General features: G+C 41.8%; 1 protein-coding gene across 2 annotated transcripts in view; it reads right to left on the bottom strand.

The window, feature by feature from the left end:
• prkcaa (protein kinase C, alpha, a) overlaps positions 1 to 22,300 on the bottom strand; it is a 191,435-nt gene that overhangs the window by 32,058 nt on the left and 137,077 nt on the right. The window contains exons 9-15 of one of the 2 annotated variants that reach the window (XM_047158872.2): positions 20,141 to 20,167; positions 18,065 to 18,205; positions 17,362 to 17,535; positions 15,796 to 15,887; positions 14,596 to 14,658; positions 12,269 to 12,407; positions 3,506 to 3,586 (exon numbers count right to left, since the gene is read on the bottom strand). In XM_047158872.2, the coding sequence (XP_047014828.1) occupies positions 3,506 to 3,586; positions 12,269 to 12,407; positions 14,596 to 14,658; positions 15,796 to 15,887; positions 17,362 to 17,535; positions 18,065 to 18,205; positions 20,141 to 20,167 (717 nt within the window). The remainder of the gene's footprint in view (positions 1 to 3,505; positions 3,587 to 12,268; positions 12,408 to 14,595; positions 14,659 to 15,795; positions 15,888 to 17,361; positions 17,536 to 18,064; positions 18,206 to 20,140; positions 20,168 to 22,300) is intronic. The other variant, XM_017482159.3, reaches the window with a different exon arrangement.

Genomic DNA, 22,300 nt, shown 5'->3' with positions numbered 1-22,300 from the left:
CATCTAAAATAGCCCTGCCCAATTTCACCTACACCTAAAATAGCCCTGCCCCGCATCACCTACACCTAAAATAGCCCTGTCCCGCATCACCTACACCTAAAATAGCCCTGCCCAATTTCACCAACACCTAAAATAGCCCTGTCCCGCATCACCTACACCTAAAATAGCCCTGTCCCGCATCACCTACACCTAAAATAGCCCTGCCCCGCATCACCTACACCTAAAATAGCCCTGCCCGCATCACCTACACCTAAAATAGCCCTGTCCCGCATCACCTACACCTAAAATAGCCCTGCCCAATTTCACCAACACCTAAAATAGCCCTGTCCCGCATCACCTACACCTAAAATAGCCCTGTCCCGCATCACCTACACCTAAAATAACCCTGTCCCGCATCACCTACATCTAAAATAGCCCTGCCCAATTTCACCTACACCTAAAATAGCCCTGTCCCGCATCACCTACACCTAAAATAGCCCTGTCCCGCATCACCTACACCTAAAATAGCCCTGCCCCGCATCACCTACACCTAAAATAGCCCTGCCCGCATCACCTACACCTAAAATAGCCCTGTCCCGCATCACCTACACCTAAAATAGCCCTGTCCCGCATCACCTACACCTAAAATAACCCTGTCCCGCATCACCTACACCTAAAATAGCCCTGCCCCGCATCACCTACACCTAAAATAGCCCTGCCCCGCATCACCTACACCTAAAATAGCCCTGTCCCGCATCACCTACACCTAAAATAGCCCTGCCCAATTTCACCTACACCTAAAATAGCCCTGTCCCGCATCACCTACACCTAAAATAGCCCTGTCCCGCATCACCTACACCTAAAATAGCCCTGCCCCGCATCACCTACACCTAAAATAGCCCTGCCCGCATCACCTACACCTAAAATAGCCCTGTCCCGCATCACCTACACCTAAAATAGCCCTGCCCAATTTCACCAACACCTAAAATAGCCCTGTCCCGCATCACCTACACCTAAAATAGCCCTGTCCCGCATCACCTACACCTAAAATAACCCTGTCCCGCATCACCTACATCTAAAATAGCCCTGCCCAATTTCACCTACACCTAAAATAGCCCTGTCCCGCATCACCTACACCTAAAATAGCCCTGTCCCGCATCACCTACACCTAAAATAGCCCTGCCCCGCATCACCTACACCTAAAATAGCCCTGTCCCGCATCACCTAGACCTAAAATAGCCCTGCCCAATTTCACCAACACCTAAAATAGCCCTGTCCCGCATCACCTACACCTAAAATAGCCCTGCCCCGCATCACCTACACCTAAAATAGCCCTGTCCCGCATCACCTACACCTAAAATAGCCCTGCCCCGCATCACCTACACCTAAAATAGCCCTGTCCCGCATCACCTACACCTAAAATAGCCCTGCCCCGCATCACCTACACCTAAAATAGCCCTGCCCCGCATCACCTACACCTAAAATAGCCCTGTCCCGCATCACCTACACCTAAAATAGCCCTGTCCCGCATCACCTACACCTAAAATAACCCTGTCCCGCATCACCTACATCTAAAATAGCCCTGCCCAATTTCACCTACACCTAAAATAGCCCTGCCCCGCATCACCTACACCTAAAATAGCCCTGTCCCGCATCACCTACACCTAAAATAGCCCTGTCCCGCATCACCTACACCTAAAATAACCCTGTCCCGCATCACCTACATCTAAAATAGCCCTGCCCAATTTCACCTACACCTAAAATAGCCCTGTCCCGCATCACCTACACCTAAAATAACCCTGTCCCGCATCACCTACATCTAAAATAGCCCTGCCCAATTTCACCTACACCTAAAATAGCCCTGCCCGCATCACCTACACCTAAAATAGCCCTGCCCCGCATCACCTACACCTAAAATAGCCCTGCCCCGCATCACCTACACCTAAAATAGCCCTGCCCAATTTCACCAACACCTAAAATAGCCCTGTCCCGCATCACCTACACCTAAAATAGCCCTGCCCCGCATCACCTACACCTAAAATAGCCCTGTCCCGCATCACCTACACCTAAAATAGCCCTGCCCCGCATCACCTACACCTAAAATAACCCTGTCCCGCATCACCTACACCTAAAATAGCCCTGCCCAATTTCACCTACACCTAAAATAGCCCTGTCCCGCATCACCTACACCTAAAATAACCCTGTCCCGCATCACCTACATCTAAAATAGCCCTGCCCAATTTCACCTACACCTAAAATAGCCCTGTCCCGCATCACCTACACCTAAAATAGCCCTGTCCCGCATCACCTACACCTAAAATAGCCCTGCCCAATTTCACCAACACCTAAAATAGCCCTGTCCCGCATCACCTACACCTAAAATAGCCCTGCCCCGCATCACCTACACCTAAAATAGCCCTGTCCCGCATCACCAACACCTAAAATAGCCCTGCCCCGCATCACCTACACCTAAAATAGCCCTGTCCCGCATCACCTACACCTAAAATAGCCCTGCCCCGCATCACCTACACCTAAAATAGCCCTGTCCCGCATCACCTACACCTAAAATAGCCCTGCCCCGCATCACCTACACCTAAAATAGCCCTGCCCCGCATCACCTACACCTAAAATAGCCCTGTCCCGCATCACCTACACCTAAAATAGCCCTGTCCCGCATCACCTACACCTAAAATAGCCCTGCCCGCATCACCTACACCTAAAATAACCCTGTCCCGCATCACCTACATCTAAAATAGCCCTGCCCAATTTCACCTACACCTAAAATAGCCCTGCCCCGCATCACCTACACCTAAAATAGCCCTGCCCCGCATCACCTACACCTAAAATAGCCCTGCCCCGCATCACCTACACCTAAAATAGCCCTGCCCCGCATCACCTACACCTAAAATAGCCCTGTCCCGCATCACCTACACCTAAAATAGCCCTGCCCCGCATCACCTACACCTAAAATAACCCTGTCCCGCATCACCTACACCTAAAATAGCCCTGCCCAATTTCACCTACACCAAAATAAAGTTACCTTAATCTATACCCAAAATAACCAAAATTGGCAACATCACTTACACCTTAAATAGCCTTGTTCAACTTAGAACGGAATTAGGCAAAAAAAGAAATTAAGTTTTGTATTCACCACAGGCATCATGGATAATATTGAAGCTCATTATTAAAATAAGTTGACAGTGGTTTTATAATTGGCAATTAGTCTTGTGGATGTGTCTCTGGTGCGACTCATTTACGTGAGGTACCATGCCGTAATCTGTCATCTCGGTTTAATTTAAAATGTTAGTGTTTGATTTGAGATATTATTACCAGCATGCATAAAGTGCAAGAATGTAATGTATACAGTGAGAGATTTGAAATAAACTTCGCTTCATGAATAAATAAGAGTCTGTTATAAAATGGAGTAATAAACCTCCGCCAAACACTTCTTCCTCTGTAATGAACATGACTGCAGTGACTGCAAGGTGGCGACTGGCTCTTCTGTGATGTTGAAATTTTGTCTCACCTGTCCAGCCAACATCTCGTACAGCAGCACACCATACGCCCACCAATCCACAGAGCGACCGTACGGCTGGTACGCGATGATCTACACACACAAAAGAAGAGAAGTGTCAGAATCTATATGTGAGTAAGGCTTCGTTAATTTTTTTTTAAACATTCACTCATTTAGAAACTAGAAAAATATATTTCCTTACACACATACCTATATAGATTTTCATGTGATTGTTAATAGCACTCATCTTCTGTGCTGTATATGCTACTAGTTAGTGTTTAGCAGCACTCTTTCTGCCAAGAGTTGGCACATTTTCGATTCCACCATCTGCTCTAGCACACAGTCACACATTTACAGCTCTGTTTAAAGGTCTTATGCATTCTGTAAAGCACAGATCATTTCAAAAATAATCAAATAAAAGATACATGTATAAAAATAGACTATAGAGAGCTGTGAACAGGGAAAAAACAAACAAACTACACAATCTGACATGAAAACACTTAGATAACGCTTAGATAAACTCTCTTAGACACGCTGCTGTGCAGACTAATAAGGAAATTGGATGGTAAGATTTTTGAAGCATCTTGGAGAACATGGCTGTTACGCTTATATTGGTTCTGCAGATGATAAAGACAGCCTCCATTATGATTTTTAACTGAAAGTTCTCTATTACTTAATCTGGTACTTTCTTTAAGTTTTTCTGAAACGTTTTTTTTTTTCTCTCAAGAATACAGAAACCTTGTACCTTTGTACCATTAGTTTATGTCGACTACATGGTGATATGAATGTAGTGTAAATGTAATATGTTTTATGGTACTTAACTAGATTTTAAAGAGCCCTTTTGTACTTTTTACAGTAACATGCACATTTCCAGGTAAAAGATACACACTAAATGTACTGGCCAGTTTATTAGACACTACTACCTAGTAGGTCCATCTTGTAGGCATACAGTTAGAGGTTATAGCTCATCTTTTTCCTCACACAGAGTGTCAACCATTCTCTGATCCTTCATTGGTGACAATTTCTGACCACAGACCTGCCACGGGCTGGATATGATTGGTTGGGTGACCGTTGAGTGACATTAAGGTGTTTGGTGCATCTGATTCCACCACTTTCTTGTGCAGAATATCAGTAATTGTATAGGTACACATGTATGACCTGTATGGTAGGGAGGCCTGTGTGTAGCAACATCAACGTAAGCGTATTATATAGCTGTGTGATCAATTTTCACATCTTTGCACTGGCAACCAGTTCATTACAGGATAGACTTCAACATGAAGCAGTAAAGGGCACTGGACCTAAATGTCGTTACGCAACCCCAGTAGAACATGGACTGGTCATCTAATAGTGTCCAGATTTAAAACAAAACATGCTGAGGGCCCCCACCTACGCTTTCCACAGCTGGACCCAACTCACAGAAAAACTGAGATGTTTCCAGACTTTGTTCTTTCTGCTTTCTGAAGCCTTTGATTAAAACCCCAGGCTCCGCACTACAGTCCTGTTTCTGTTGCGTTTTTCCTTTCTAATCATTGTGACTTCTTTTTATCGTTGTCTTTCATCATATTTTTATGTATTTATGTTTTATGTGTTTATGCTTTACAATGTCCTGCATGTTTGATGTAAAACTCACCATAAACTTCCCTCACCATTAATGTCTGCTTTTCCTGCCTGCCATTTAAATGTTCTGGGCTTTCAGCCAGAGCGCAACTAGTAGCTTTGTAAGCCTCTGGAAGCACAGCAAATGTCCATTTTTTTAGCCAGTGATGGCAATTATCCAACTGGACTCGGCAGATGCTCATCTGTCACACTTGTTTTAGACACTTTTTAGGCAAGTCATGCTTTCACGATGAAATGCTTTGTGTCTCGCAGCCAAAATACCTGCATTGAGACCGTCCTCAAGGTTTAACAAGGTTAACATGGGAAATGTACAATGTGGAGTATCTAGTCAGCTGGTCAGCATACTAGAGCTATAAACTGTGAAGAAACATTTTAATAGTAAGTAAGATAGTACGCGCGTGAATACAGATTTTCTGACGGCCACAGGATATTATTTTTAATTTAGACAATCGCAGATATTTGTTAGCTTGAGTACAGCAAATAGGGCAGTTAGTACTCTCCTTCAAGTGTGTTTAGCTGTTTAGTGTCTATATACGTATACTGTAAGTAGCAGGTGGCTGCCTTCAAATGCCTTCGAAGACAGTGCGCTCACACTGGCAGGAAGTTATTCTTTTTCAGGTGAAAAGATTTTTTCATGTGTGGAAAAATGTTGGCGGTGCAACAAAGTTCAGCGCAGTGTAACTTTGACATCATGATAATCTGCATAATGTGGGGACTACCAGACAGTGGGACTGACGATGCTTCATTTTTTCCCCACACCGTCCTTCTTTTTCGGGCTCCTGTTAGAGTTAAATTGGAGAAGAAAACTGAATGGTGCAATTTATTGCTTCATATACTGCGCATTCAACTATAAAATAAAATCATAAGCCTTAGAGAAATGTCTCTGAAGCTGTAGGCGTTAGTGTGCTACGTGAGGTGAAATAATTGATAACTGACATCTTACTGTCCATGTGGCAAATTAGTCCTGGCTGATTAGAGTGTTAACTGGCTTTTTATTACGAACTTACCACTGTGTCATATGTTTTCTGCATGTAAGACCATGGTGTGGTCTATGAGTGCATCGAAAATTTGACAGTGTGGTTTACAAAAATATCGCCACTTCACAAAACAGGAGTAAAACATATTATACATATAAAAAATAACACATGCATTGTGTAGTATTTCAGCTTTTAAACGAATAGGTATTCTACATGCTAACTAGAACATTTTTTTGTCCTTAAAGTCCAGGTTTCATGAGTGGCACGCCAAAAAAGTAATATTTGATGATGACTTAAATGAATATTTGGTGAAGAATAATAGCAGAGTCTCTTCCTGTAATGTCGAGCAATGTGGGACAACACTTGGACCGTTTAAAAAAAATGATTTATGTTATATGATATATATAATAATTTATTCGAGTCAGAGCACAGATTTCACAGGAGGCTAAGATGACCAGTGCAAAATATTAAAACCATGGCCTTCAAGCATTTTTGAGTTGATTTGGAAAAATATTTTGGGGTCAGTATGGTACTGAAAGAATAACCTATGGCCAAGTTTTAACCTCCAAGTAGAGGCAATCAAGATTTGAGCTGTAGTATCCTGGCATTACAGAACGTATGGTGTATGGCAGAACTCATGATGCCATTTAAAATGGATTGGTGTCGCATCCAGGGTGTATTCCCACCTCATGCCCAGTATTCTGGATCCGCTACAATGTGGACCAGGCCTGATAAATGAATAAATGGATTCTGGTCATTTTTATGATGGGTGCCAATATTAATGGAGGACACTGCATGGTCATAGGGGTGTATGATTGTATAATGATGCAGTCAGAGGTGTTCGCAAGATTATTCTTCTGTCACTCCACCATACAATGTTATAATGCATATTAAAGGGGTTGGAATAGATCTTTGTCTCTGTGTGATAAATGATTTCGCTAATTACACACATTTTTTGTGTTTATGGATTCAGGACCTTCAGAAGTGGAATAGCGAACACTCTATTAACCATTCATATAGCTTTAGAAGCACCATTCCTTCTAGATCCAGGGCTATTTTTTTTTAGTTTTGAGTTGCCTTTACCTAAGGCCACAGTGCTCTGAACAAGACGGGGGAAGACCAGACAGACGCAAATAGAGTGTACAGAGTGTTCCTGAAGGACTCAGTGGAAGAAGATTGATGTTCTGCTCAGCCTCAGGTCTTGTCCATCTGTCAGAAAGAGAACTGCTCAAGGAAGAGAACACCGTGACATCCATACGGGACATGTTTCAATGTGCTGAATGGAAATTTCTGGTATATCAGCGCTATAAGGATGGCGTGTCACACGTCCAAGGTCACGCTTTGAACCCACATCAGCGTTTTCTTGTCAGAAAACAGCATATTGATATTGTAACATATCATGGTTGAGGAAGTCATCATGATGCAGCCTTTCAAACCAATACATATGCACGACTGTTAGCTCCATTACTGAGTGTGTTAAATTGGTAGTCGCTGGATTGGAAATAATCCTATGTGACACGCGATGACCTTCCTGTCAAGATGCTGCTGGACATGTGTGTGCGTAGTGTGCGGGAGACAGCGAACAAAAGGGAACGCGACGAAGAGTGTGGTCGAAGGGAAGGGAAAATTCTAAGAAAATGCTCTTCGAGTGCTCAGAGAAAAATAATACTTGCATTACCTTAGATTCGGTCCTGCTTGTGTTAAAAATGGCCTCGTGTTAATAATGTACACCTTGCATTATACTCTAGCCAGTGAAGGCACTACAGTACATGGACTAGCAGGGCTATTTATAAACAAAACAAACATAAAAATAAAGCTCAATTTCTGGCACCCATATCATCATATTTGCTTATTTGTTAACAAACAGTTTAAAGTGGATTGTTTTAAACAACAGCGCCACCAATGGTTGCATGTAAGGATGCACAGAATGGTTTAAAGTCGGGGCTTATTTCCTTCTACTCCAGACTGTAGATTTGCACGGCCTATTGCTGGCAAGTCGAGTCAAGGGTTTCCACTTAGTGAAGCGCTCCCTAGATTTTGAAACGAATTTATTGAATCCCACTTTGCTGATACATTCATAAGTTGTTATCAACAGTAATTGAGAAGAAACGTGAAATACAGTAGCAGGCGTGAAAACATGAACAAAGTGAATTACTTTCTTGATAACTGATTTTTCAATGCCTTTGGAGGAGGAAATAGAAGTCTCTAAATAGACTAAACATATAGTACATTGTCCATTCAATGTACAAATCACATGGAGGGACAAACAGCCATTACTGTCCATAGGCATTGAAAATATTCCAAACCCTGCTATCTAGATATAACCAGTTTGGGGAAAGTGTACATAGTGAAATTCCACTAACCAGGAGCATATTTTGCATTATTTTAATATAATAATAATAATAATAATAATAATAATAATAATAATGTACAGTACAGCTCATCACTCTCTACTCTCGTAATAAGATACATCTTCTCCTTTAGGGTCGTTGGATTAACATTGCACCAATGATGTATACAGGACACAACACCAGCTAGAGAGAGAGAGAAAAGAAATAGTCGTATATTTCGGAAAACACGACAGGAAATTGCTGAAACCGCATCTTTTCAAATCAATACCAAACCATGTCAGGATTAGACTTTTCACATAAAATGCATCCTAAGGGAAATTCGGAATGCGGTTAGAGAGAAAACGGAATCTGCAGGACCTGAGCACACAACCGCTGTCATGTTTCTTTCTCGTTCCCTTACCCAGAATTCCATATGGCTCACATGGCTAGAAAGCAACACAGAGCAGCAAATTAAGTGTGTTTATGTTCTGTCACACTAACAACATGTGACAGCTCTGGATCATACCACTCAGGATAATATGGGGGTGGCTGAATGTAGGTTTTTGTGTACATCACTGTGACGAAGGGCGCTAGACAAAAACAACCACGCCGTATAGTAGTGTATGATGAAATACACATTATTCAGAGATGTATGTTTGTACGCACTCTGATGTAGTTGTGATTGGGTCTATATTTTGGAGGTGTGGATTGCAGAACCTCTGCGAGCCTTTGGTATCATCTTACCCACAAAACGCCTTCTCCACAGTATATCACGACGCAGGCATGCTTGTGTGCAAGAATAAATTAACCTCCACAGTCACACAGGCCACATCTCCTTCACTGAGACTGACAGCGAATAAATACATATAGCAAATCAAATAATCTTCAGTTCACTTGATTATGATTAACATGAGAGACAATGCCAGAGGCTTGTGTGTGTGTGTGTGTGTGTGTGTGTGTGTGTGTGTGTGTGTGTGTGTGTGTGAGTGAGTGAGTGAGTGCAGGTCAGAGAGAATATGTGTAGAGACAAAGTTTGAGTGTGTTTGTGTCTTTATCATGTGTGTCTGTCAGTGTGGATAAAGATCATCACTGAGAGGCATCTGAGGTTGAAAAAACAGAGGTACTTACTCACTCACTCATTCTTTCACTAATTCCCCCACTGTCTTCCTGACTTACGTGCTCAATTTCTCACTCATTCACTCACTTGCTCACCCATTCACTTACTCACTCACTCACTCATACACTCAGTCACTCACTCACTCCCTTACCTACTCACTCACTCACTCACTCACTCACTCACTCACTCACTCACTCACTCACTCACTCACTCACTCACTCCCTTACCTACTCACTCACTCACTCACTCACTCACTCACACTCTCAGTCACTCACTTACTCACTCACTCACTCATACACTCAGTCACTCACTCACTCCCTTACCTACTCACTCACTCACTCACTCACTCACTCATACACTCACTCACTCACTCACTCCCTCACTTACTCACTCACTCACTCACTCACTCATACACTCACTCACTCATACACTCAGTCACTCACTCACTCATACACTCACTCACTCACTCACTCCCTTACCTACTCACTCACTCACTCACTCACTCATACACTCAGTCACTCCCTCACTCCCTTACCTACTCACTCACTCATACACTCAGTCACTCACTCACTCCCTCACTCCCTTACCTACTCACTCACTCACTCACTCACTCACTCACTCACTCACTTATACACTCACTCACTCACTCACTCACTCATACACTCAGTCACTCACTCACTCCCTTACCTACTCACTCACTCACTCACTCACTCACTCACTCACTCACTCATACACTCACTCACTCACTCACTCACTCATACACTCAGTCACTCCCTCACTCCCTTACCTACTCACTCACTCACTCACTCACTCACTCATACACTCAGTCACTCCCTCACTCCCTTACCTACTCACTCACTCACTCACTCACTCATACACTCAGTCACTCCCTCACTCCCTTACCTACTCACTCACTCACTCACTCACTCACTCATACACTCACTCACTCACTCACTCACTCACTCATACACTCAGTCACTCACTCACTCCCTTACCTACTCACTCACTCACTCACACACTCACTCACTCATACACTCACTCACTCACTCACTCACTCCCTTACCTACTCACTCACTCACTCACTCATACACTCACTCACTCACTCACTCACTCATACACTCAGTCACTCACTCACTCCCTTACCTACTCACTCACTCACTCACACACTCACTCACTCATACACTCACTCACTCACTCACTCACTCACTCACTCCCTTACCTACTCACTCACTCACTCACTCATACACTCACTCACTCACTCACTCACTCATACACTCAGTCACTCACTCACTCCCTTACCTACTCACTCACTCACTCACTCACTCACTCATACACTCAGTCACTCACTCACTCATACACTCAGTCACTCACTCACTCACCTACTCACTCACTCACTCCCTCACACACTCAGTCACTCACTCACTCCCTTACCTACTCACTCACTCACTCACTCACTCACTCACTCACTCACTCACACTCTCAGTCACTCACTCACTCCCTTACCTACTCACTCACTCACTCATACACTCAGTCACTCACTCACTCCCTTACCTACTCACTCACTCACTCACTCACCCACACACTCAGTCACTCACTCACTCCCTTACCTACTCACTCACTCACTCACTCACACACTCAGTCACTCACTCACTCCCTTACCTACTCACTCACTCACTCACTCACACTCTCAGTCACTCACTCACTCCCTTACCTACTCACTCACTCACTCACTCACTCACTCACTCATACACTCAGTCACTCACTCACTCCCTTACCTACTCACTCACTCACTCACTCACCCACACACTCAGTCACTCACTCACTCCCTTACCTACTCACTCACTCACTCACTCACTCATACACTCAGTCACTCACTCACTCATACACTCACTCACTCACTCACTCACTCAGTCACTCACTCACTCATACACTCACTCACTCACTCACTCACACACTCAGTCACTCACTCACTCCCTTAACTACTCACTCACTCACTCACTCATACACTCAGTCACTCACTCACTCCCTTACCTACTCACTCACTCACTCACTCATACACTCAGTCACTCCCTCACTCCCTTACCTACTCACTCACTCACTCACTCACTCACTCCCTTAACTACTCACTCACTCACTCACTCACTCACACACTCAGTCACTCACTCACTCCCTTACCTACTCACTCACTCACTCACTCACTCACTCATACACTCAGTCACTCACTCACTCACTCACTCACTCACTCACTCACTCACTCACTCCCTTACCTACTCACTCACTCACTCACTCACTCACTCACTCACTCACTCACTCCCTTACCTACTCACTCACTCACTCACTCACTCACTCACTCACTCACTCACTCACTCCCTTACCTACTCACTCACTCACTCACTCGAATGCCTACTCATTCTCTCACTCGCTCACTCATTCACTCACTCATGTGAAGTGCAGTGTGTTTTTTTTTGTAATACACCAAAGGCCAGTACGAAGTACAAGGAGCACTACAGGATACATACCATCTTTCCATGTCTAAACTATTTTTGAGATTTATGATTTTCGAGAAAATATAGAAAAACTAAAGTATTCTAAACTCCACATCTGTCCCCTACATTAGGATTTGGTTAAAGCACATCATTTTAGTTACCCAGCTAGTTTACAACAATGTAGGACATGTCAATGATTTGAGAAACACAGTACCGAAGAGGTGTTTTGCGACACCTCAGTCCCTCACCTCTGGGGCGATGTAGTCGGGTGTTCCACAGAAGGTGCGTGTTGATACCCCGTCGTATATGTTCTCCTTACACATGCCAAAGTCCGCAATCTTGATGTGTCCCTCAGCATCCAGCATCACGTTGTCTAGCTTCAGGTCTCTGAAAGAACACACACATACAGAGTCATTTCATATGACAGGATGTGATGCAATGCAGCTCATCTGAATTTTTATGATTCTACTAATCGTAATCCACGTTAGTGGTAAAGACGAAAAGTGTTTATGAAATAAAAGTTTACTCATGTTACCTAGCTGGCCACAAACATATTAGCCATAAACATTCATGAACATAACTTATTACGGAAATGTACGAATGACTTAAAAACCCTCTTAGAAATCCGGTCAGATTGTCGCATGATAGCTAACTAGCTACCCTAGCAGTGATGACTATGAAAATTTATGAACATGCCATGAAAATCCTCTAGGAAATCATGTCCGTTTGTCTCATTATAGATAATTAGTCAGCATTATCAGAAAAGGTTATGGCAATTTATGAATATGACGTAAATTCTTCTCAGTAATCCTGTCACTGTCTGGTAATAGCAAACTAGCTAGCATTAGCAGTGACGATTTTGAAAACGTATGAACATGATTTGAAAGTCCTCTCAAAAATCCTGCCTCTCAGAACTCTTGTCAGACTGTCGCATGATATGATAGCGAACTAGCTACGAATACCACTGAAAATGATGGAAACTTATTATTATTTGTTAAATTCCTCTCAGAAATCCTGTCTGACTATCTCACGTTAGCTACCTAGCTAGTAGTAGCACCGTTCAACGATGAAAACGTATGAATATGATTTGAAAATCCCCTCAAAAATCTTGCCTAACTAGCTATCACTAGCAGTAAAGACTGAAAATTTATGAACGTTACTTAAATTCCTCTGAAAAATCCCGTGAGACTGTATCATGATAGTTAACTAGCTAGCATTAGCAGTGATTATTATGGAAATGTATGAATAACTCACAGAATCCTCTCAGAAATCTTGTCAGACTGTTTCCAGTGACCAATACCAGTTAAGATGATAGAAATGTATGAATATGACTTAAATTTCTCTCATTAATCCTGCCAGACTGTCTCATTATAGCTAAATAGTGACCAACAGCAGTAAAGACTGAAAATGTGTTATTACGGATTAAATTGATATTTATTACATTTATTTTTAAATATCCAGTTCTTCTCAGAAATCTCGCCAGATTGTCTCATGATTAATAACATTACCAGAAAAGATTATAGACTCATATTAACCCTGCTGACAAAAACAATAGAAACCCTTCATAGAAATCGTAATGGCTTTAATGGTTATAATTGGAATTGGATTGGTTTTAATGGAAACTGTAATAGTCCCTGTGGGTCTCTACAGGTAATTTGTTGCCTTCTATTGGTGGCATGTTATGTCTAGTGAATACCACTAGACATACCATGCCACCATTGTTAATGGTTTTAATGGTTAGCTGATGGTTTGTAATGGTATTCGTAGTGGAAACTATTAGAATTTGTATGATGGTTTCTATTTTTATTTATTTTTTTTCCAGCAGGGGAATATTCCTTAAATTCCCTTCAATAATCCTGTCCTACTGTCTCATGAGAGCTTTTGTATAGTTGCGAATTTAAATACCTGGACTTTCTTACAGGCCTTGACTGATTATGCCTCTGCTGTAAAAAGATAGAGTGCATAGAGGACATCCAATGTGCATCTGCTAAAAGGCTTAATAAATCCATCTCTCTCTCACTCTCTCTCTCTGGCCATGTAAAGGCAAACGGTCATATATTTGCTGATGTCTGTGTGTAACTGGGTGTTTATGCGTGCTCTATTTCCCTAGGACTACTGAGCAGATGGGAATTAAAGAGAGCTGAAATGAGCAGAACAGCTGTAAGAATAGGAGACGCAGATCAGATGAGTTCAGGTGAGCCCTTACACACTTACACACACACACACACAATGCTACAGCATTGTAGCTGGAGATACGGGCACTAGAGCTAGAGATGCATTACTGCCACAAATAAGGCACAGGGAATTTGACTTAGAGACAGACAGTACCGTAGGTAGTACTGGAACTGGTGGCAGGGGGTATTGAAATCACGCACAAACATGGAGATTAGGATTTTTTGTGTCTTTCACCCATACATACCAAGAATTTGATACAAAAAGGTTGTTTCTTTATTTACACACACAACAAAATGCAGCTTTTATTTGAAGCATTGTAGCTTAGCTACAATAATATTCAATTTGGTCTTGAAAAAAACCACACAAGTAGTAACACATGACTGTGTGCATGCTTTGTCACCTGTATATTATTCCCTTCTTGTGCAAGAAGAACAGCCCGACAGCGATCTCTGCTGCGTAAAACCTGTAATGACAGACACAACGCTGGTATCTCATTCTGTTCGTGCGCACACTTCAACACGAGCAGCAATCATCCACAGCTTTTCTGCAAAGCATGACCTGAGGTAATCACGGCCAATCAGCAGCCTTCGTGACAGAAGTTAGAATACGACGCGTTCCCCATTTAAACAAATAATTATTACTCATGGCTTGCTTTGTAAAGATGCTGGACCGGCGAACTGGAATGGTTTTTAACAAGTTCTGACTGGACTACTGATGAGACTAAGACATGTTAATGACGTTCAGATATGAACATGAGAAATCCAGCAAAGATCCCGTTTACTTCTTGTTAAATGAATACGGAGGATCCTGGAATTAAAACAGATGTATTCCGCCAGTCAAAAGTTTTTGTACAACGTATATATTAGCTTTTTTTTTTTTTTTTGCTTAAATCACAAAATTTCTAAATCTAACCAATGAATAGGTATTACTACAAGTGAATCAAGAAATAATTATTACGAATATTCAATGTTTATAATCGAGAAATGTTATGTATTTTACTGGAACCATCTACTCTAAGCAGAACTCTGAAAAAGCCAAAGTCGGTTTATAGGCCACAGGCTTAAAACTTTCACTCTTCCAGTCCACCTTCCACTCATGCAATGTTTATTTAGGATATTAGAGCAAGCAGTTCGTAAGTTCCACACCGATTTAGATTTAGATTTCCTCACTGAATTTACTCTTCGGTATCATTTTGCTAGATCTGCGAGAAGAATAGCGTTGCAATGAAACTCTAGGTGTTCGAAAACCCGATCGCTCAAGAGGTCCGAGACTCTTTTTAGTCAGAGGTCATTCTGACAAGTGTAAATACTTCAATTTAAACCCATTCGATAATCACTCTATCAGTCACGCACGGACTTCCCTGGCAGCCATAAAGTTAGCACGGAAGATAAGACATTATTAAACCTCCGTCTTCTTCTACAGAGTCCTTCGTCACGTTGCCATGCAACATTCTGTCTTTTGATACAACGGTAATATTTGGAATAGAACTGGAGATGAGGAACAATACAAAGTTGGTGGGCAAGTGATTTGTATAGTACAGGCAGTACATATATTTACATGCAGGCGTAAATGGGATCAATAAGTCAAACACATAGCTTACACTGCCTGAGGTTCCTTAAATTTGCCCACTTGCTGAATGTGATACATGAGGTCACCGCCATTCACGTACTCCATCACAAAATACAGACGGTCCTAGAAAGAGAAAGAGAAAGAGAGAAGGAATCATCTTCATCTATCGCAGTGGCAGTGAAGGCTTGGCTGAGACCAGCTGTTAATGGGAGGAGGACTAGCGGAGGACGAGTGTGGTAGTGAACGAATGGGTGCACCTGTGTGTGTGTGTGGCTACTAATGCGGTGTATTTACAGGCTGATTGTCTGTACATACATCTGTACTCTTTTGGCTCTTTCAACGCTTTCTGGCAAATAAATAAATAAATAAATAAATAAATAATCTTAACTATATAATTCACACACCATTACTCCTCCCTTCCCCATCATGCTTAACCCACACACACACACACACACACACACACACACATGATTATGGTGCTTATTATGGAAGGAAATTATAGACCTTTCTGGATGCCCTTATTCTTCACAATCCTCTCGAGAAACGTTGAAAAAAAAAAAAAAAAATCCAAATCCGAATCAAGATGCCCACATCGAGAGCTTATTTTAATCGCTGACATTTCACAGAGGTAAATTGGGCTTTTCAAAAACAATTTGGCAGAGGAGAGGTTTGTTTAGGAGAGACCGGGCATCATCATCATGCTTTAATTTCGAGCAAAGCTGAAGCCTGCAGTGAGTGACAGACGGAGAGGCACAACACAAACACCTACACGTCAATCTAGACATCCATCGATGCTCACTCTTGGTAAAGAGATTGAGAAATTAAACATTTAAGGTGCTTCGGTCCAGATAGGAAATATCTGATATGTAAAAAAAAAAAGAAAAAAAAGTTGTTTTTATTGTAATAAAAATAAAACGACTTAATATTAGTACTTCTGTTTGTTTGGATGTGATTGTGCTTCAAAACATGGTTTGTGCTTTTACTGTTATTGAGAAATTGAGAAATATAAACCAGATTCAGAAATAAACTAGCACAATGTTGTTGGGTTTTTTTTTTGATGGCACAAACAGCACGATTGTTTTTAAATTGAGTATTTTTGAAATTCAGTGTTTGTGCTTATGTATGATTTTGCATGGTGTGAGAATTGGTGCTGGTCCTGCCTGCAAGTACCATTAGTTTCTTTTGGCAGCAATCTTAAGCCAAAAGCTATACAACTGAAACCTTTCAACTCTTTCATGGATAAATGTTAAGAGCAGCGTTCCAGTTCATCGGTTGTTAAAAGTCCGGGTACTTGATGCAGTGGACCTTTTCCACGATATCCTAAAAGGCTTACAGTGTCCTGACAGGCCTTACACAAAATACCCTGAGAGTTCTTATCCATGATTCCTTAATAAGCCTTTTGCAAAATACCCTCTCAGACTTTTACCATTGATGACTTGGGTCTTACCAATAGTGCCCTGGCAGACCTTACACGTCATGCCTATTCACGCCTTCGCCCCAATGCTCCTTGCATTCCTTACCTACAATCACCCTATCAGGCCATTGACCACAGATTACGCACTCTCCGGTGAAAATGGGGCAAGGATTTGAACCTTACCACAGTCTGGAAGCAGGAGTGGAGCTGGGTGAGAAATGGGGGTTTGTCTTGTTGTGCCAGCACCCTCTTCTCCACCATGATGCACTCCACATCATCATCCTGGATCACTACATCTTTCTTTAGGATCTTTATAGCAAACAGTTCTTCTGAGGTCTTCATCTCTGCTAGCATCACCTGAAGTAAGAGAACACATACACAATGTGGTGCTCAGTGTACATGGGTATTGTCACAATTGAAGACATACCAGACCAGAACCAAGAACAATGACCAAAATAAAAATAATGGAACAGCCAGGCCTGGTTATCCACAGCTGGTTTCCAATGATCACTGCGAAACCCTCTGGCTAGCAGCTAGTAAAAAGAGGGGTAGAAACTGCTAATCAGAGAGCTGATATTTGATGATTGCACTACATTATTTGTCACTAATTCTTGTCTCTCCATTACTTTAACACTCCTTTCCCTAACGAAGCTAAGAGTTCTGCCGGCTGGGGAGCAGCAGACATCATGCCCTTACCACACCGACTAATCAGCCTCAAGCACTATCAACAAGAGAAATTCTCTCTCTTGTGCTATAAATAAAATACCTCTCCATACTCATTTTAAATAACTGCTTCTTTGTGGAAAAAAAAAAGAGTCAACACTAAAAGCCTGCATAAATCAGCTAAAATTTCTGCATGATCAAGTTTGAAATTTCTTGTACTAACCTTCCCGAAGCTCCCCTTTCCCAACACGGCCAGAAAGTTAAAGTCGGTGAGTTTGACCTGGTCTAGATTAGTGGAGGGCAAACTGGACCTGTTGTCTTCAATAGGAGTAACAGCCTTCTTACCAGGTCCAAGCTTAGCTTCCTGTATACATAAATACAGTTAAAACGAAAGAAATTAGCTGAGTTCACAAATAATCCTGACTGAACACAGTCAACTCGAGTCATGCTTGATCGCAAATGGCGTCTAGGAAATGACTGGATTAGACAACCTGCAAATGCTGGTGCACACAGTTACCCTCATTACTGTTTGCAACATGCCCTCTTGTTGACATCCGCTGACACTGGATGTGTGTATTCTTTACATTGCGGGAGGAGGGTATAGCAGATGACAGAGGAAGAGTCATCAAATGGGAAGTAATAATGGAGCAGTTGAAGGACAATATACAACCTGAACGGAAATATACGCTGATTTTTAGCCCCAATTCCCACCTGGTAGTTGAGTAGAATTGGTAGAATTTAGGTTCAAATCTGCTACTCAGACGTCATAGGACAGCTGAACACAACTGAAGGAGACACTGATATCCCTATGACAATTTGAACACTTTTTTTTGGTCGTGCTTACATTAATAATGAGACCATAAGATGTTGGCTTGGTATTCAACGAATGAGAAGGCCAACAAAGGGCATGTTAGCGACACTTCAACTCAGGGTTAATCTGAGCAGACACGCCATTTTGGATGCAGAAAGAATGCTTAAACTTGGTAACACTGATTGGCAGGCAAAACACTAGCTTTCTGAGTTTAGCCTTCAGCTAGGAGGTTTAGAATGAAAGCTTGGACCTCCAGTCTCCGCAGCCTCACCTTTATACTTTCCTGTGCTGACACACATGGAGCAGTGATGGACTTCAGACCCATGGAAGACCTCACGATTTGATTTGATACATCCATGGTTTGATAATGAGTTCTAAACTGTGACCTCCCATGCAATCGCTCATATTTTTTGCCGTCGGATCATTTCAGTTCTTTTATCATAATGATCGACTCCAGGCCCTTTGATAAGCTTCACCTCGTGTAGATATTGGACGTAAAAGAAGTACTTCAAAAGGCTTTACTAGCTTCTGCTTTCCAACTAGTCAGTTTAAAACCTTCCTCATTCCTTTCCCCAATCTTTTTACACTATTTAGGAAAGGAAAACTCCCTTTCCTAAAGTCAGACAGTCCCACACCCTCGCTTGACTTATGCTTGCCATGATAGCTAGCAACATTCACAACGGCGACAGCACAATTCACAAAATTGCATTGTTGTGTTGTTGTTTTATGTTTAACGTCCTGGTACTGGGCAAAATACTCAAATTGGGAATCCTTCACAGTTGTACAGGCTAATAAAGATTTCCGGCTGTCTAGTTTTGTTAACTAGATTTTTCTCTGGCGGCTCTAGATGTCATTACTGAAAGACTTTAATGTAGCACGATAAATCAATCTACAGTGGATTCAGTGCTTGCAGCGTTCAGCAGGCAAAGAAATGAACCTGTCAGGTAGCAGACATTTATTATCAGTGTGTCGGTAAACAGACCCATCAACGTGTCGTCGTGCGTGGAAGCCGTCTGCATTTGCATCCGATGCTCAGAGAAACGCAGGCTGCCCGAGCAACTGCTGCGTTCTAACCGTGACATGCAGAAAGCTGTCAAAGATATAATGGCTCTGACATATTTCTTCTTTTTCTGCCATTCAGAGCAATGCAAAGCTCCAGAAACGGGAAGCCAGAAAGCCCTGAGAGGCCATGCAGAACTGCAAACAGAAACAAACTTAGACTCTGACATGACAGCATGAAACTGTTTAGAATTCACACGGCTTTTGGGCTCGTCTTACATTTATCTGATTCCCACTCACTCCAACTCACATATTCAAAGGTATGCGTGTGAAGAATAAGTTCTAGCAGAGATTATAATAGCTCGAAATATTTTCGCTTGGCAAGGCAGTTAAAGCAGAGAGTGCTATCATGATGCAGATCAGGCTGAACTCGAACCCAAGACCAAACCAACCGGAGCAAAGAGAGCCTTCGGTCTCTCTCACTCTCACCTTTTTACGGTCTCCTATTGTTTTATCCTGCAATCACAGGACAGGAGATTCATTTTGATTAACACAAATTAAATCTCCATGGAGTTTCTGAAATGTTGCTGTTTAATTCTATACATTGTACTTTCAATTAAAAGCCTGAAGAAATGGCCAAAAGAGGAGGTTAGAAGAGAAAAAAAAAAGGATTAAAACACAATATTTATTAAAGAACATGTACTTGTACTTTTTTTTTTTTAAATTAGTTTGTAGGCACATTTAATGTCTGCAAGAAAAGTTCCTGCTATCACACATTATTATTATTACATTATGTTCCCTTAGCAGTCTCTCTTTTCTCTCTCTTGAAGTTAATATGGCATGATAGCATGATACCATCATGGGCATGATACCAAAGGAACTGGAAATCGCACCGTTCTCTCCATAGTGGAAAACTTACTGTTACTGACACTGGAGACTCCTTACATAACTACTAAATAAACCTCTCCTTACAGAGAGATTCAGCGTATCAAATCTTACTATACATCACAAACGCGTTTTTAAAAATCCGATTATTATTTGGTTTAAATTATGTGGAGTCCCGGTGAATGAGTTGTTACTACCGAAACTGACCAATCAGAATCAAGAAGTCTAACCAAGACATGATCCAGCCAAGCTGGCCCAAATCTCAGCCCGACGTAATGCAGCTGAGTTGAATGCCTTTTGACTTTGTGGCTTAGCGGAATGTTCATGGAGCACTTTAAGTGCAAAGGCTGACATCTAGTGGACATTTCAAAGCTTCACTCTCTCACAATGCGTCTAAGATCTTTTTATAGTGCTATATATATATATTTTTTCTTTTCCCACAAACACAGTGTTGATCTACAACCGTTCTTCACCATAATATTATAAAAGAGCCAGTTCTTGATTAAAAAAATATGATCTGGCTGGATGTGAGGCATACGCATTCCCACACTCCTACACTCCAACAGGTCTAGATTTCTAAAAGGGGTTCTACTTGGAACTTATTTTGAAAGGGAAACCCATAGAGGGACAAACTGAAGTAACTGAAGAAACCACCAGGACAAAACTTGTTCTAAGTGTCTGAGAAATGCTCATCTTTTATTTCGTTACAAATTGCTCAATCAGCAGGACTATTTGAAAACTAAAAAGCATGGCATGAATTGTCCTCGCAAATCATCATATTTCTTTTCAACTGAATCAGGGTCCATGTATATTAGAATATTTATGACTAATTAGCTATTACTAGACAGTTAATTAAGGCAATTAATTATCTTAAAAAAATAACATCAAATTATTATCATATTGTTTATGAAAGAAGGGTATATGCAATATATATATAAATATATATATATGTAATATGTAATAAAAAAGATGAAAATGAGAAATACAGTAATACAGTATCTCTGGTTAATAAATCCCTTAAGAAGGGTGTGTGTCGCTAACTACTGTATATCTGTCATGATGTGTGTTCGTCTATGTCGGGGGAGGGTTGTTCAAGACGAGGTAATGTACAAATGCGGGCTTGACAGGAAGTATGGGGACTGCTGTGTTGCCATGGAAACAGCCAGGCAAGAAAACACACACCCTTAAGGCCCGTTAAGCCAGCACTACAACCTTGAAACATGTTTAAGTTGTAGACAGACTACATCCTCCAGTGAAGTAGGCATTCTTACAAAACGCCATATTTTGGAATAAGACTTTAGGTTGATTCGCTGTGGTACGACCCAGCAGAGCGATTAGCACAACCTTTTTTCCCCCAGCGCTATGGTCATATACATTCGATATGGCACAACTCCTCTGGGTGGAGAATGTTTTTATGTAACACTAATGAACAAAATGTAACATTACGAACATTCCTACACTATTTTTCGGTGTAGGAACATTAACACATCTATACAGTGTCGAGCAAACCACTGAGCAAACCATTGCCTTTGCAAAACATTGCAGGAACGGTGGGGGCACCACCTATATGTGTGTGTGTGTGTGTGTGTGTGTGTGTGTGTGTGTGTTTACCTAGAGAGCCATAGTGATGACATTTCCAGCCCTGTAAGTGCTCTGCATTTACATTCCCCAATCAGATCTGGTTATTAGAGAGCAAATGGCAAAGCCCTTTATTGCTAGTTCTCTCATGTGGAGAAGCGTTATGAAGCCAAAGTATAAAATGTT

This window comes from Ictalurus punctatus, chromosome 12 (genome assembly GCF_001660625.3).
Source record: "Ictalurus punctatus breed USDA103 chromosome 12, Coco_2.0, whole genome shotgun sequence".
Taxonomy (NCBI): Eukaryota; Metazoa; Chordata; class Actinopteri; order Siluriformes; family Ictaluridae; genus Ictalurus; species Ictalurus punctatus.
This window is presented reverse-complemented; position numbering and strand designations above follow the sequence as displayed.